This window comes from Delphinapterus leucas, chromosome 6, assembly GCF_059928025.1.
Source record: "Delphinapterus leucas isolate spDelLeu-1000000601 "Yukka" chromosome 6, BTC_Dleu_Yukka2, whole genome shotgun sequence".
Classification (NCBI taxonomy): domain Eukaryota; kingdom Metazoa; phylum Chordata; class Mammalia; order Artiodactyla; family Monodontidae; genus Delphinapterus; species Delphinapterus leucas.
In genome coordinates, this window is record NC_143134.1 from 82,170,922 (window position 1) to 82,185,677 (window position 14,756).

General features: G+C 32.3%; 1 protein-coding gene across 7 annotated transcripts in view; it reads left to right on the forward strand.

The window, feature by feature from the left end:
• The window catches only part of VPS13A (vacuolar protein sorting 13 homolog A), a 273,758-nt gene that overhangs the window by 17,644 nt on the left and 241,358 nt on the right, over nt 1–14,756 (forward strand). For all 7 annotated transcript variants that reach the window (XM_089913319.1, XM_089913320.1, XM_022573468.3 and 4 more), the window contains exons 2-5: nt 7,173–7,216; nt 9,449–9,491; nt 12,663–12,758; nt 13,026–13,127. In XM_089913319.1, coding sequence (XP_089769445.1) covers nt 7,173–7,216; nt 9,449–9,491; nt 12,663–12,758; nt 13,026–13,127 — 285 coding nt within the window. The remainder of the gene's footprint in view (nt 1–7,172; nt 7,217–9,448; nt 9,492–12,662; nt 12,759–13,025; nt 13,128–14,756) is intronic.

A 14,756-nucleotide genomic window follows, 5' to 3' on the forward strand; every position in this document is an offset into this window, starting at 1 on the left:
CCTTTTATTTTCTGCAGTTTGGTTATGGTATTCCTAGGTTTAGATTTTTTATTTCCCTGCTTGATATTTTCTGAGCTTCCTGGATCTGTGGTTTGGTGTCTTTATCATTAATTTCAGAAGTTTCTCAGCCATTATTGCTCCAAATATATGTGTATATTTTTGTTCCTCTCTCCTTTTTTGCCTTCTGGTATTTCCATTAGGCATATGTTACAGCTTTTATAATTGTCCTACAGTTCTTGGACATTCTGTTTCATTATTTTTATTTTACTTTATTTTTCTCTTTGCATTTCAGTTTGGAAGTTTATATTTACATATCCTCAAGCTTGCTGATTTTTTTTGAAGTATGTAAAATGACTTAAACTTTATTTAAAATGTACATTTCAGAACTGTTCAGTATTGTAAATTTATGAACAGACCCAGCGAAATAAGATAGAAATTATCACATAATCACTTGTATTTTATTTTTATTTGTTTTTTATTTTTAATTGATTTTTTCATTGAAGGAAAGATTCTTTAAATCCAATAGTTCTTTACAGTTTTCAAAAGTTTCACACATACAATTTCATATAATCCCATAATAACCATAATAATCTTTTTCCCCCAACCCCCTATATTGTTTCTTTCTCCTTCCCTCTCTCCACTGGTAACCATTAGTTTGTTCTCTGTATCTGTGAGTCTGCTTCTTATTTGTTTTATTCACTAGCTTGCTGTATTTTTTTTTGATTCCACATATAAGTGATATATAGTATTTGTCTTTCTCTGATTTATGTCACTTAGCATAATGCCTTCCAAGTCCATCCATGTTGCTGCAATGGCAATATTTTATTCTTTTTTATGGCTAGGTATTATTCCATTATATATATATACCACATCTTCTTAATCTATTCATCTGTTGATGGACACTTAAGTTGCTTCCGTATCTTGGCAATTGTAAATGATGCTGCTATGAACACTGGGGTGCATGTATATTTTCTAATTAGTGTTTTGGGTTTTTTTCAGATACATACCCAAGGAGTGGAATTGCTGGGTCATCTGGTAGTTCTATTTTCCATTTTTTGAGAAACCTTCATACTGTGTTCCACAGTGGCTGCACCAATTTACATTCCCACCAACAGTGTACAAGGGTTCCCTTCCCTCCATATCCTTGCCAACATTTGTTACTTGTCTTCTTTTTGATGATAGCCATTCTGACAGGTGTGAGGTGATATCTTATTGTGGTTTTGATTTGCATTTCCCTGATGATTAATGATGTTGAGCATGTTTTCATATGCCTGTTGGCCATCTGCTTGTCTTCTTTGGGAAAATGTCTATTCAGTTCTTTTGCCCACTTTTTTTTTTTGTTGTTTGTTTGTTTTGCTACACTATGCAGCATGCAGGATCTTAGTTCCCCAACCAGGGATTGAACCTGGGCCCCATGCAGTGGAAGCGTGGAGTCCCAACATCTGGACCACCAAGGAATTCCCCGGGTTTTTTTTTTTTTTTTTGATGTTGAGTTGTATGAGCTGTTCATATATGTTGGATGTTAACTCCTTATCAGTCATTTCATTTATAAATATTTTCTCCCATTCAGTAGGTTGTCTTTTTGTTTTGTTGATGGTTTCCTTTGCTGTGCAAAAGCTTTTAAGTTTAATTGGGTTCTTTTGTTTGTTTTGCTTTTGTTTCCTTTGCTTTAGAAGATGGATCCAAAAAATATTGCTGCAATTTATGTCAAAGAGTGTTCTGCCTATGTTTTCCTCTAGGAGTTTGATAGTATCCGGTCTTACATTTAGGTCTTTAATTCATTTTGAGTTTATTTTTGTATATGGTTTTAGAAAATGTTCTAATTTTGTTCTTTTACGTGTAGCTGTCCAGTTTTCTTAGCACCACTTGTTGAAGAGACTGTGTTTTCTTCATTGTATATTCTTGTCTTCTTTCTCTTAGATTAATTGACCATAAGTGTGTGGGTTTATTTCTGGGCTCTCCTCTTACATTGATTAATGTGTCTGTTTTTGTGCCAGTACTGTTTTGATTACTGTAGCTTTGTAGTATAGTTTGAAGTCAGGGAGTGTGATTACTCCAGCTCTGTTCTTCTTTCTCAAGATTGTTTTGGCTATTCAAGCTCTTTTGTGTTTCCATGAAAATTTTTAAATTATTTGTTCTAGTTCTGTGGAAAATGCCATTGGTATTTTGATAGGGATTGCATAGAATCTGTACTTTGCCTTGGGTAGTATGGCTATTTTAACAGTATTAATTCTTTCAATCCAAGAACATGGTATATCTTTTCATCTGTTTGTGTCATCTTCAGTTTCTTTCATTCGTGTCTTATATAGTCTTCTGAATACAGGTCTTTTACTTCCTTGGGTAGATATATTCCTAGGTATTTTATTCTTTTTGATGCAATAGTAAATTGGATTGTTTCCTTATTTTCTCTTTGATACTTTGTTGTTAGTGTATAAAATTACAACAGCTTTCTGTATGTAATTTTGTATCCTACAACATTACTGGATTTGTTGATGAGCTATAGTAGTTTTCTGGTGGTGTCTTAAAGATTTCCTGTGTATAGTACCGTGTTATCTGAAAACAGTGACAATTTTACTTCTTCCTTTCCAATTTGGATTCCTTTTATTTCTTTTTCTTCTCTGATTGCTGTGGCTAGGACTTCCAAACCTACATTGAGTAAATATGGCGAGAGTGAATGTCCTTGTCGTGTTCTTGATCTTAGAGGAAATGCTTTCAGCTTTTCAGCATTGAGTATGATGGTAGCTGTGGGTTTGTAATCATATATTACAGGCAAAATGGATGTTGAATTTTATCAAAAGTTTTTTCTGCATCTATTGAGATGATCATATGGTTTTTATTCTTCAGTTTGTTAATGTGCTGTATCACACTGATTGTTTTGTGGGTATTGAAAACTCCTTGCTTCCCTGGGATAAATCCCACTTGATCATGGTGTATGATTCTCTTAATGTATTGTTGGATTTGGTTTGCTGGTATTTTATTGAGAATTTCTGCATCTGTGGTCATCAGTGATATTGGCCTGTAATTTTCTTTTATGGTATCTTTGGTTTTGGTATCAGGATGATGGTGGCCTCATAGAATGATTTTCGAAGTGTTCCTTCCTCTGCAATTTTTTGGAGTAGTTTAAGAAGGATAGGTGTTAACTCTAAGTGTTTGGTAGAATTCACCTGTGGAGCCATCTGGTCCTGGACTTTTGTTTTTTGGGAGCTTTTTAATCACAGTTTCAATTTCAGTACTTGTACTTGGTCTGTTCATATTTTCTATTTCTTCCTGGTTCAGTCTTGGGAGATTGTACCTTTCTAAGAATTTGTCTGTTTCTTCTAGGTTGTCCATTTTATTGGCATATAGTTGCTTGTAGTAGTCTCTTATGGTCCTTTGTATTTCTCTGGTGTCCGTTGTAACTTCTCCTTTCTCATTTCTAATTTTATTGATTTGAGTCCTCTCTTTTTTTCTTGATGAGTCTGGCTAAAGGTTTATCAATTTTGTTTAACTTTTCAAAGAATCAGCTTTCAGTTTTATTGTTCTTTTCTATTTTCTTGGTTTCTATTTCATTTATTTTTGCTCTGATCTTATGATTTCTTTCCTTCTGCTAACTTTGAGTTTTGTTTGTTCTTTCTCTAGTTGCTTTAGGTGTAAGGTTAAGTTTTTTTTAATTGAGATTTTTCCTGTTTCCCCGAGGTAAGCTTGCATCGCTATAAACTTCCCTCTCAGAACCGCTTTTGCTGTGTCCCATAGGTTTTGGATTGTCGTTTATCATTTTCATTTGTCTCTAGGTATTTTTAAATTTCTTCTTTGATTTCTTCAGTGATCCATTGGTTGTTTAGTAACATACTGATTAGTCCACATATTTGTGTTTTTTGCAATATTTTTCTTTCAGTTGTTTTCTCATCCCATAGCGTTGTGGTTGGAAAAGATGCTTGATATGATTTCAGCTTTCTTAAAGTTACTGAGACTTGCTTTGTGGCCCAACACGTGATCTATCCTGGAGAATGTTCTATGTGCACTTGAAAAGAATGTATTCTGCTGCTTTTGGACCAAATTCTCTATATGTATCAGTTAAGTTCAGGTAGTCTAGTCTGTCATTTAAGTCCAGTGTTACCTTATTGATTTCTGTCTGGATGATCTGTCCATTGATGTACATGCGGGTGTTAAAATCCCTTACTGGGCTTCCCTGGTGGCACAGTGGTTGAGAATCTGCCTGCTAATGCAGGAGACACAGGTTCGAGCCCTGAATACATTGTTCTTTTACGTGTAGCTGTCCAGTTTCCTTAGCACAGGTTGCTCCCACATGCCACGGAGCAACTAGGCCTGTGAGCCACAACTACTGAGCCTGCGTGTCTGGAGCCTGTACTCCACAACAAGAGAGACCGTGATAGTGAGAGTCCCGCTCACCACGCTGAAGAGGCCCCCGCTTGCCACAACTAGAGAAAGCCCTCACACAGAAACAAAGACCCAACACAGCAAAAATAAATAAATAAATAAATAAACTCCTACCCCCAACATCTTAAAAAAAATAAAAAGCCCTTACTATTACTGTCGATTCCTCCTTTTATGTCTTTTAATATTTGCCTTATATTATTTAGGTGGTCTTGTCTTGGGTTCACGTATATTTACAATTGTTGTATCTTTTTCTTGGTTTGATCCTTTGATCAGTATATAGTGTCCTATTTTGTTTTTTTATAATAATCTTTATTTTAAAGTCGATTTTGTGTGATACAAGTATTACTAGTTGGGCTTTCTTTTGACTTTCATTTACATGGAATACCTTTTTTCATCCTCTCACTTTCAGTCTGTGTGTGTCTCTAGATCTGAAGTGAGTCTCTTGTAGATAGCATATATATGGGTCTTGTTTCTGTATCCATTCAGCCACTCTGTCTTTTGGTTGGAGCACTTAGTCCATTTACATTTAAGGTAATTATTGATATGTATGTTCTTATTGTCAGTTTGTTAACTGCTTTGAACTTATTTTCGTAGGTTCTTCCCCTTTCTCCTCTTGTTCTCTTCTCTTGTGATTTGATGAATATCTTTGTGTTTGGGATTCCTTTTTTTTGTGTGTATATCTATTGTAGATTTTTGGTTTGTGGTTACCATGATGTTTTTGTATAGCAATCTATACAAAGCATAATAGCCAAAAACTTCCCTAACGTGAAAAAGGAAGCACTCACTGAAGTCCAGGAAGTGCAGAGAGTCCCATACATGATAAACCCAAGGAGGAACACACTGAGACACATATTAGTCAAGCTGACAAAAGTTAAAGACAAAGAGAAAATATTAAAAGCAACAAGGGAAAAGCAACACATAAGAAGGAAATCCCCGTAAGGTTATCAGCTTATTTTTCAGCAGGAATTCTGCAGGCTAGAAGAGAGTGACACAATATATCCAAAGTGATGAAAGGGTAAAACCTATAATCAAGAATATTCTACCTAGCAAGGCTCTCCTTCTGATTTGATGGAGAGATGAAAAGCTTTACAAACAAGCAAAAGCTAAAAGAGTTCAGCACTACCAAACCAGCTTTACAACAAATGTTAAAGGAACTTCTCTAGGTGAAAAAAGAAAAGGCCACAATTCAAAGCAGGAATATTATTAAATGAAAAGGCTCACAGGTAAAACGCAAACATACAGTAAAGGTAGGAAATCATCCACACACAAAGCTAGTAGGGAGGTTAAAAAACAAAAGTAGTAAAATCATCTATACCCACAATAAGCAGTTAAGGGATACACAAAACAATTAGATATAAAATGCGACATTAGAAGCAGTCATTGTGAGAGGAGGAGAGTACAAATGCAAGTTTTTAAAAATGCATTTGAAATCAGCAACTTAATTGCATATATATATATAAATATATACACACACACCCATATATACACACACACACACACACACACACACACACACATATATATGCTGGGTTGGCCAAATATATATATTGGGTTGGCTAAAATGTTCGTTTGGGTTGTTCTGTACATCTTGTAGAACAACCCAAATGAACATTTTGGCTAACCCAATATATATATAGACTGCTATACAAAAACCTCATGGTAACCGGAAAAACCAAAAACCTAAAATCACTTGTACTTTAAATGGTACTACAAGCATCTAAAGTTAGTTTTATATGGAAATATTAACTTTGTTGGATATTTTAATGTCGTTATCTCTTAATCTTTTTTTTAGTGTCATGTTTTTTTCATTTTGCTGCACTGTGAGCCCTTTTTTATTTAAGAAGATTTGATAGAAATATTTCTATCAAATTTAATTTTTTTAACCAGTATGTGGAGATATTGTATAACATTATAGACTTACTTAAAGCTATTTATAGAAGATACATTTTAATGTAAAATAATGTTTTACAGTATAGCACTTTTCAGCTGTACTCAGTGATTCATTTTATGTCTGTATAGTATATTGACTCGAAAAAAAATTCAGAGCAAAGTATATTGAAGGCTGCCAGTACAAAGAATTATCCATAAATGAAAAGTTCACGCTCTACATTTGAACATTACAGTAGAAAAAACAATAAGTGATACTCCATGTACCTATATCATTCACTGATTGGTCACTACCACAATGGATCAATAAGTTTGTCTAATTGTACAGCTTACCTTTATTAGATGTTTACTGATGTTTATTTCTTGTTTGTTTCCCCAGACGTTATGTGAACGTCTAGACAGCAGTTACTCATATACAAATTATTGCTTAAAAGTGAAGGCATTCATTTTGTGTAGCAGAATTAAAACAGAGCAAGATATGACAACATTCCAGTATCTCTAGGAAATCCTTGTTAACCTCACATTGATGGATTAAAAATTTCTTTGCAATTGTATTTAAACAAATATATTTAAATACAGCTCATTTTTTCCTATATTTTCTTATATCATGCTGTGTTGGTAAATTCATATTATTTGTATAATTTTAATGAAAATGTATTCATTAACAGTGAGCTACAACCGTAGAGGTCAGAACTTATAGTAAATGATGTTTTTGTCAGACATACAAGCTTAGACTAAGTTGAAGGATGAAGGTGAGCCAACAATCATAGTTGGATTCTGTTTCTGTTATGTACATTTTTATGATTATTTTCCTTAATATGACATTTAGGAATGAAGTTTACCTAACTTGTTAAAATAAAAGTTATTTGAAAATTTCAATTTTATTTTTTAATAATTTTTCTTTTTAGGAGCTGTAGCCCTGAAGAATCTTGAAATTAAAGAAAATGCCCTGGTAGGTTTTGACTATAAAAATTGTTGTATTAGTGCAGTTAGCTGCATAGACTTCTTCCTGATTTACTTTAACATCTTAAATTATTTAAGTTTGAGAAAAATTTTAAAAAGTAATTTTTGTAAAATGTGAATTTTGCAAAATGGACTTTTAATCTCCATAAAAGTACAAACTGACAGTGTAATTTTCCCCATTAAAAATATTTCTAAAATTTATCTCTTCCTATATGGTTTCATTTTAGATTGTTAATTTACCTCTCCAGTCATCTTCAGGTTTTTTTTTCCCTAATACCATTTTAATCATTTTTTACTGTAGAATACAGTGGAGTGAATTACAGTGTTGTACAACTGTCATCAGTATGTATTTCTAAAACATTTTTGATACTCCAAGGGGAACCCTGTAACCAGTAAGAAATACCTAACTCCCCATTCCCTCTCTCCATATACCTTGCTAACTTCTACTTTTGTCTGTCTTAATTTGCCTATTCCAGGTACCTCATATAAATAGAATAATGCTATGTTTGTCATTTTGTGTCTAGTTTACTTAGCATAATTCCTTCAAGGTTCATCCATGTTGTAGCATTTATCAGAAAATCACTCCTTTATCTGGCTGAAAAATGTATGTATATGCCACATTTTGTCCATTTATCTGTTGATGGACACTTGGGTTGTTTCTGCCTTTTGTCTCTTGTGAATAATGCTACAATGAACATTAGCATACATGTCTGTTCAAGTTCTTACCTTCAGTTCCTGTGTGTAAATACTTAGGAGTGAAATTGCTGGATTATTTGGTTATTTTATGTTTAGCCTTTTCAGGAGCTGCCACACTGTTTTCCATAGCAGTTGAACCATTTTACACAGGCGTACCTTGGAGATTTTGCAGGTTCATTTCCAGTCCACTGCAATAAAGTGAATACTGTTGCAATAAAGCAAGTCACATGAATTTTTCCCAGTGCATATAAAAATTATATTTACTCATACTGTATTCTCAAAAACAAGTTTACATACCTCAATTAATAAATAACGCTATTGGGAAAGTGGCGCTGATAGATTTGCTTAACACAGAATTGCCACAAACCTTCGATTGGTTAAAAACAAACAAATAAACAAACAAACCCCCCCCCCCCCCCCCGCAGTATCTGGGAAGCACAACAAAGCAAAGTACAATAAAATGAGGTATGCCTAAACTGCCACCAGCAATGCATGAGGGTTCTAATTTGTCCACATCCTTGACAACATTTATTTTCTGGTTTTTGATAACAGCCATCCCAGTGGGAATGAAGTGGTATATCGTTTTGGTTTTCCTTTGCACTTCTCTAATGACTGTTGAGGCTGAGCATCTTTTCATGTGCTTATTGGCCATTTTTATATGTTCTTTGGAGAAATGTCTACTGAAAAGCATTGCTGATTTTTTAATCAAGTTTTTTTTTTTTTGGTTTAGTTTCGGTTCTTTATATATTTTGGTTTTTTCCCCTTATCAGAAGATATGATTTGCAAATATTTTCTCCCATTTTGTGGGTTGTCTTATGCCTCTGTTAACAGTGTTATGTACAAAATTTTTTTATGCAAAAAAATTTAATTTTGATGAAATTGACTTTATCATTTAATTGTTGTTGTTGCCTGTGCCTTTCATGTGATATCCAAGAAATTATTGCCCAATCCAGTGTCCAGAAGATTTTACCTTTTGTTTTCTTCTAAGGTTTTATAGTTCTAGTTCTTATGTTAGGTATTTGGTTCATTCTGAGTTAATTTTTGTATATGGCATAAGATAAGGGTCCAACTGCATTCTTTTGCAAGTGGATATCCAGCTTTCCCAGCACCATTTATTGAAAAGGTTGTCCTTTCCCAATTGAATGGGGAGAAATTTATTTGAAGACGTTTTTTGCAAAGTGGAGTTTAATCTCCTCACAAATACAAACTGACAGTGGAATTTTCCACTTTCTTTTTCCTTTTTTCAAGCAGTGTAAAAGCTGTAGTGATTCTGGTATGGGTAACTTAGGGGTCAGTATTGCTGTAGAACTTTTTTGTAGTTATTTTAAGGTGATCAGTCTCTGAATTTTATGGATTTGAAGATAATATTGCAGTTATGTATTTATAAATTTAAATAACTGTTGAGGGTAAAGAGAAGGTGTAAGTTAACTTAAATCCCTTAAGTAATTTTGGGAAGAAACAAATAGTCATCTGTTTTGTTGAACTGTATATGTACTAATATTTTACATATGTGTATTTTTTGTAGAGTCAACTGGATGTACCGTTTAAAATTAAAGTTGGCCATATAGGTAAGCTATCCTTAGTATTTGAATGTCCTTCTTGTTGGACATGCAACCAGAATAATATGTCTAATATCTCTATAATGTGATATTTATAATGTTTCTGAGAATAAATTAAAAGCATTATGTGTTTTCATCTATGTAGAGCTTAGTTGTGTAACTTAAAAATGTTGTCCATGAATCCCTTGTTTAGTACTGGTGAAATTATGCATATTGTTAAGTGTTAAAATGAGTTGAGATCAAAGCATTAAATCTAATAGCATGATTGTCTCAGTTTCTTAGGTTTCTGACTAGTTATCCTTGCTGTATTCCGATTGGCCATGGATATGTGGTATAAGGAGTAGGGTCTGGATCATCCAGGCAGTATGGCTAGGAACCAATCAAAAACCTAGTTTCCGCTCTGGAAGTTTTCTAGTTTTCTAGGAAACACTGTGCTATCTTTCTTGTTTTGTATTATTTTTCCAGTTTTTGTAGTTTACATATTAAATGTATTGGTTGAACAGAAATAATTGATTCAAATATGATGTTTTAACGTGTTTAATAAAGACATGTATGTTTGGTTTCTTAAATTATTTTGGTTTATTTAACTTTATTGTTTAAACTTTATTGGTTTAAGTATTGTGCAAGATGATAGTGTTATTATTTGTGACTTGGAAGTTTTTTATACAGATAATTTGTGTAGTAGAATTTATATAATGTTATTGCAGTGTTTTAGTGTCACTTGGGGAGCAAGGTGTTCTGAAAGCTTATATAAATTACATGATGAATGTCTCCACAATTTTGTGCTCTTATAGTTGTTATTAGACTGTATGCCAAAGAAAGTTTTTATCATTTACATTTACATTGCTGAGACTCAAATTCTGTTTCCCTCCTTTCTCCCACCCCCACAATTTAAAGACTATTTAGTATAGATAAGACGGGAAAAATGTCACCCACCTAATATATTTATTTCCACCTACTATATTTACTTTTGCAGATTTTTAAATGATTGTTTACATGTGAACATTTTGACTTCCTATAATCATGGTATATGTATGATTTTATATTCTATTTTTAAGTTAATATTTAATAAAGATTGCTCATAATCCATGTTAATTTGACCTCCCTTATTTCTTAAGGTAGTGTAATAATCCATTGAATGCATATTTGGACAATGTAATCTTATATTTCTATTGGTACAAAAATATTACAGTAAACATTTTCACATACCTTTTGAAAATATTCTAAAAGTCATTGAATTTTATAACTATATTCATTGTAAATCAGTGTATATAAATTTAACATCAATTCAAGAAAAATTTTAAAAAAATATATAAGGGCAGTAAATCGACCTGCTTTCATTTAGAACCTACCTTCTTTCCTTTCTCTCTTTTCTTTTTTGACCATGTTTAAAAATGATGATAAGGTAATTTTCAGTGTTAATATAAGGTGGTAGAAGGTACACTGCGCTAATACCTAATACATAAGATAATCTTGAGAATCATTTAAGGTGTCGTTTGCATATCTCTATCATAGAACCTGACATTTTTAAATATCATTATTATTAATTTTTCTTCTAGACAGTAAGTTTTTTCAGAAATGGATTTAATTTTAAAATTTTATTTTAATTTTATTGTATCCTCACTTAGCACAATACTTGGCATATAGTAGGAACACAATTTGTTGAAGGAAAGAAGTACACATTTCCAAATGAGTGGTACAGTAGTACAGCCAGTTTTATAAGAACATATTGTCAACCCCCTTGCCATTAATGGGGGTTGTTAATCTTACTGATCTTTCAAAGTTTTCCTCATTAAGCATGCAGAATTACATACATATCAAATATAAATACTCATGTATTTTCAAAGTAATTGTTTTCACGTGGAAGATTTTTGAAATTACCTTTGTTTATATTTTTATGAATTTTCTATAAGAAGCCTGCACTTCATAAGGAGAGGAAAAAACAGTTTGGCTTTAAAAAGAAAAAAAAAACCTTAATGGTAAAAATGGTACATTGTTAGTTTTATATGTGTTTCTTTGCATACTTAATGCTATTGTGGCACTGTTCTATGTCCTTTTATTCACTTACTTTTTTGGATTATTAATGTATGTGTGTATATGTGTGTAAGCAGTCTGCTTGATACATTTATAAGTAAACTGTCAAATTCGTCACAGTTATCTTTCCCAATTTGCTCACTTCATTTTGGTTATATTTTGGATAGTATGGAAATTTGAAATGGTCACTGTCTTCTCTGATTTTAAAACTTAGAAAGTTATTCCTCTTTTAGAAATCAGATACTTTGTTTTTTTCTGAATTGACTTAGTATGAAGAAATCTTTTTCTCAATTTGGGGTTTTTTAAAACATGGATTTTGGGGGTTATGTAATGTGACATGTCTAGGTATGTATTACTAACCAGTTAATGCAACACTGGTGTATTTAAGAAGTCTTTCCCTTCCCCAGTCATGACAACTATTTCTAAATCTAGAGATTCATACTTTGTAAAAAAATTTTAAAATATTGAAAAAAACTATTACAGAAATTTTGTAAATACATAAAACTAGAATTAATAGTATAATCAGCCCCTTACATAGTATTTTTTAGTTCAAGAAATCTAATGCTTTTTAAAATACTTTGCTATTGGGTTGTAAAATATTTTCATTAGTTGGAACGATTTTCTAATATTGCCTAGGATCCTTGATTATTACCATAGAAATTTGTTAGTACATACACTTATGATAATCGTACTTATGTATATACTATATATATACCATGTAATATATATGTAAAATCTATATATAAAAATACACATATAAAGTATGTAACCTACCTTTTTAAAGTATGAGAAAAATATTTCTTAGAGATTTTGAGTAAGAATTGGGGAAAATCAATATTATAATATCAAGGGTTGTTGATTAATGGAAGAATAATATTGGTATGTTTGTGGTACATATCACCAGAAATAGAAATTTGTAAATATTTAGAATATGGCTTAGTAGATTTCCAACAGTACTAGTACAAATAATTTCAAATCGTCACTATAAAGGCTTTTTGTTTATGGTTGTAAAATAGCTTTCTACAAAGTTAATGAGCTCATAAGGTCAAAGGCTACTTTGTTATCTCTTTTAATGCCTGACAGAAAATAAGCTGATAGTAAATCTAGGTTGAAAAATAATATTTTTTGTCTTTTTTTTTCATGTAGGTAATCTTAGTCTTCTAATTCCATGGAAAAACCTTTATACCCAACCAGTTGAAGCTCTATTGGAAGACATTTATTTACTCATAGTGCCTTCTTCTAGTAAGTCAAATTTTAAATATTATCATTTCAGTTACTCTTTTTTGTGCATGGAAAAATCTTTATATTTGATAATTATGTTTGTTCAAATAATTCTGGTGAATTTTTGGAGTTTTTTTAATATTTAAATTTGGTATTTGATAATACAACATAAATTGGTTTTTGCTCTAATTTTTGCAGACTTTGAATTAGTGATTATTTTCTAAAATATTTTTTGGAATGAGTAAATTTAAGGTAATTAAGATTCTTCCTTTTTTACACTTCCTGTAGGAATAAAATATGATCCTTTAAAAGAAGAAAAACAACTCTTTGAAGCAAAGCAACAGGAACTGAAAAGGATAGAAGAAGCAAAACGAAAAGTAGCTGATCAAGGTAAAAACAAATAAGAATGGTAATAAGAAAAGCGGAAAAGACCTAAATATTTATCACATTTGAGTATTATTTTCTTCTGGAAGCACTGAGATTACTTTAAAAATATGACAGAATCTTATTACATGAGGAATTTTAATGTGGTTTCTATGTTTTATCATGTTTACAGAAATTTTACCTTATAGAAATTTACCTTAGTGCAAATAATATCCCTAGCTTATAAGAGTAAGGTTAGATTTTAACTATAGTAATTAATTTCATCAAGTATATTTTCTTACCTTTCTTGTCTTCTCTTTCTTATTCCACTTGTATCAATTCTTCACCTTTTGGAGTTACTTAGTCTCTTGATATATTTTCCCAAATCTGTTTACCCTCTGGCTCACATCCATTCCTATTCAGCCTAGACCAAAATGGTCCATTACTTCAGTCCACTTCTTTTGTCAGTGACAGAGATGTCCTGCAGAAATCTAACCCCTTTCCATTTATGCTAGTGATAGCAATGGTGTCACCATCAACACCTACGCTCTATACTCTGACTCTTAACTTCTCCTTCTAGTGAATCTTTCTCTTTGGCATATAAATATAATGTTGCCTCCCTTATCTTTAAACATAAAGTCATTTTCCTAACCTTGTCATCTGCCTACCTTATGCTCCTCTGTCCTTCATTTGATAGCTAAGCATCTTAAAAGAAATATATGTGTACTGATCAAAATATCCTTGCCATGCATTTATTTTTTTAAATTAAAAAATGCAATAATAAACAGTTTACCTGCTGACAAACAGGTAAAAGAACATTAAAGGAGATTTAACACATTTCCTGGCAACACTTCTTGTTATTATGTTTTTCTCTCTGTTGTCATTCATTCCTACCCCCATCCTCTTTTAAAAAAAAAAATTTTTTTTTGGCATACATATAACAAAATTTACCATCTTAACTACTTTTAAGTGTACAGTTCAGTGGTATTAAGTACATTTATTGTATTGCAACCATCACCACCATATCTCTTCATATCTCTTTCATCTTGTAAAATTGAAACTTTACACCCAATAAACAATAACCCACCCATTCTTCCCCCCTTACCCCCAGACGCTGGCAATCACAATTCTACTTTTTGTCTCTATGATTTTGACTATTCTCAGTACTCATGTAAGTGGAATCATGTAGTATTCATGTTTTTTCAAGTGGTTCATTTCACTTAGCATTATGTCTTCAAGGTTCATCCATGTTGTAGCATATGTTGGAATTCCCTTTTTAAGGCTGAATAATATTCCGTTTTATGTATATACCACATTTTGCTTATCCATTCATGCATCAGTGGACACTTGGGTTGCTTCTGTGCTTCAGCCATTGTGAATAATGCTGCTCTGAACATGGGTGTACAAATATCCCTTTGAGACACTACTTTTAATTCTTTTGGGTATAGACCCAGATGTGGAGTTGTTGCATCATACGGTAATTCTACTCTTATTTTTAATTTTTTGAGGAAATGCCATAATGTTTTCTACAGGGACTTGTACTGTTTTACAATCCCACAAGCAGTGCACAGGGGTTCCATTTCCTTCACATCCTCACCAACATCTGTTGTTTTCTATATTTTTGATAATAGGGTCCTAATGGGATGAAGTGGTATC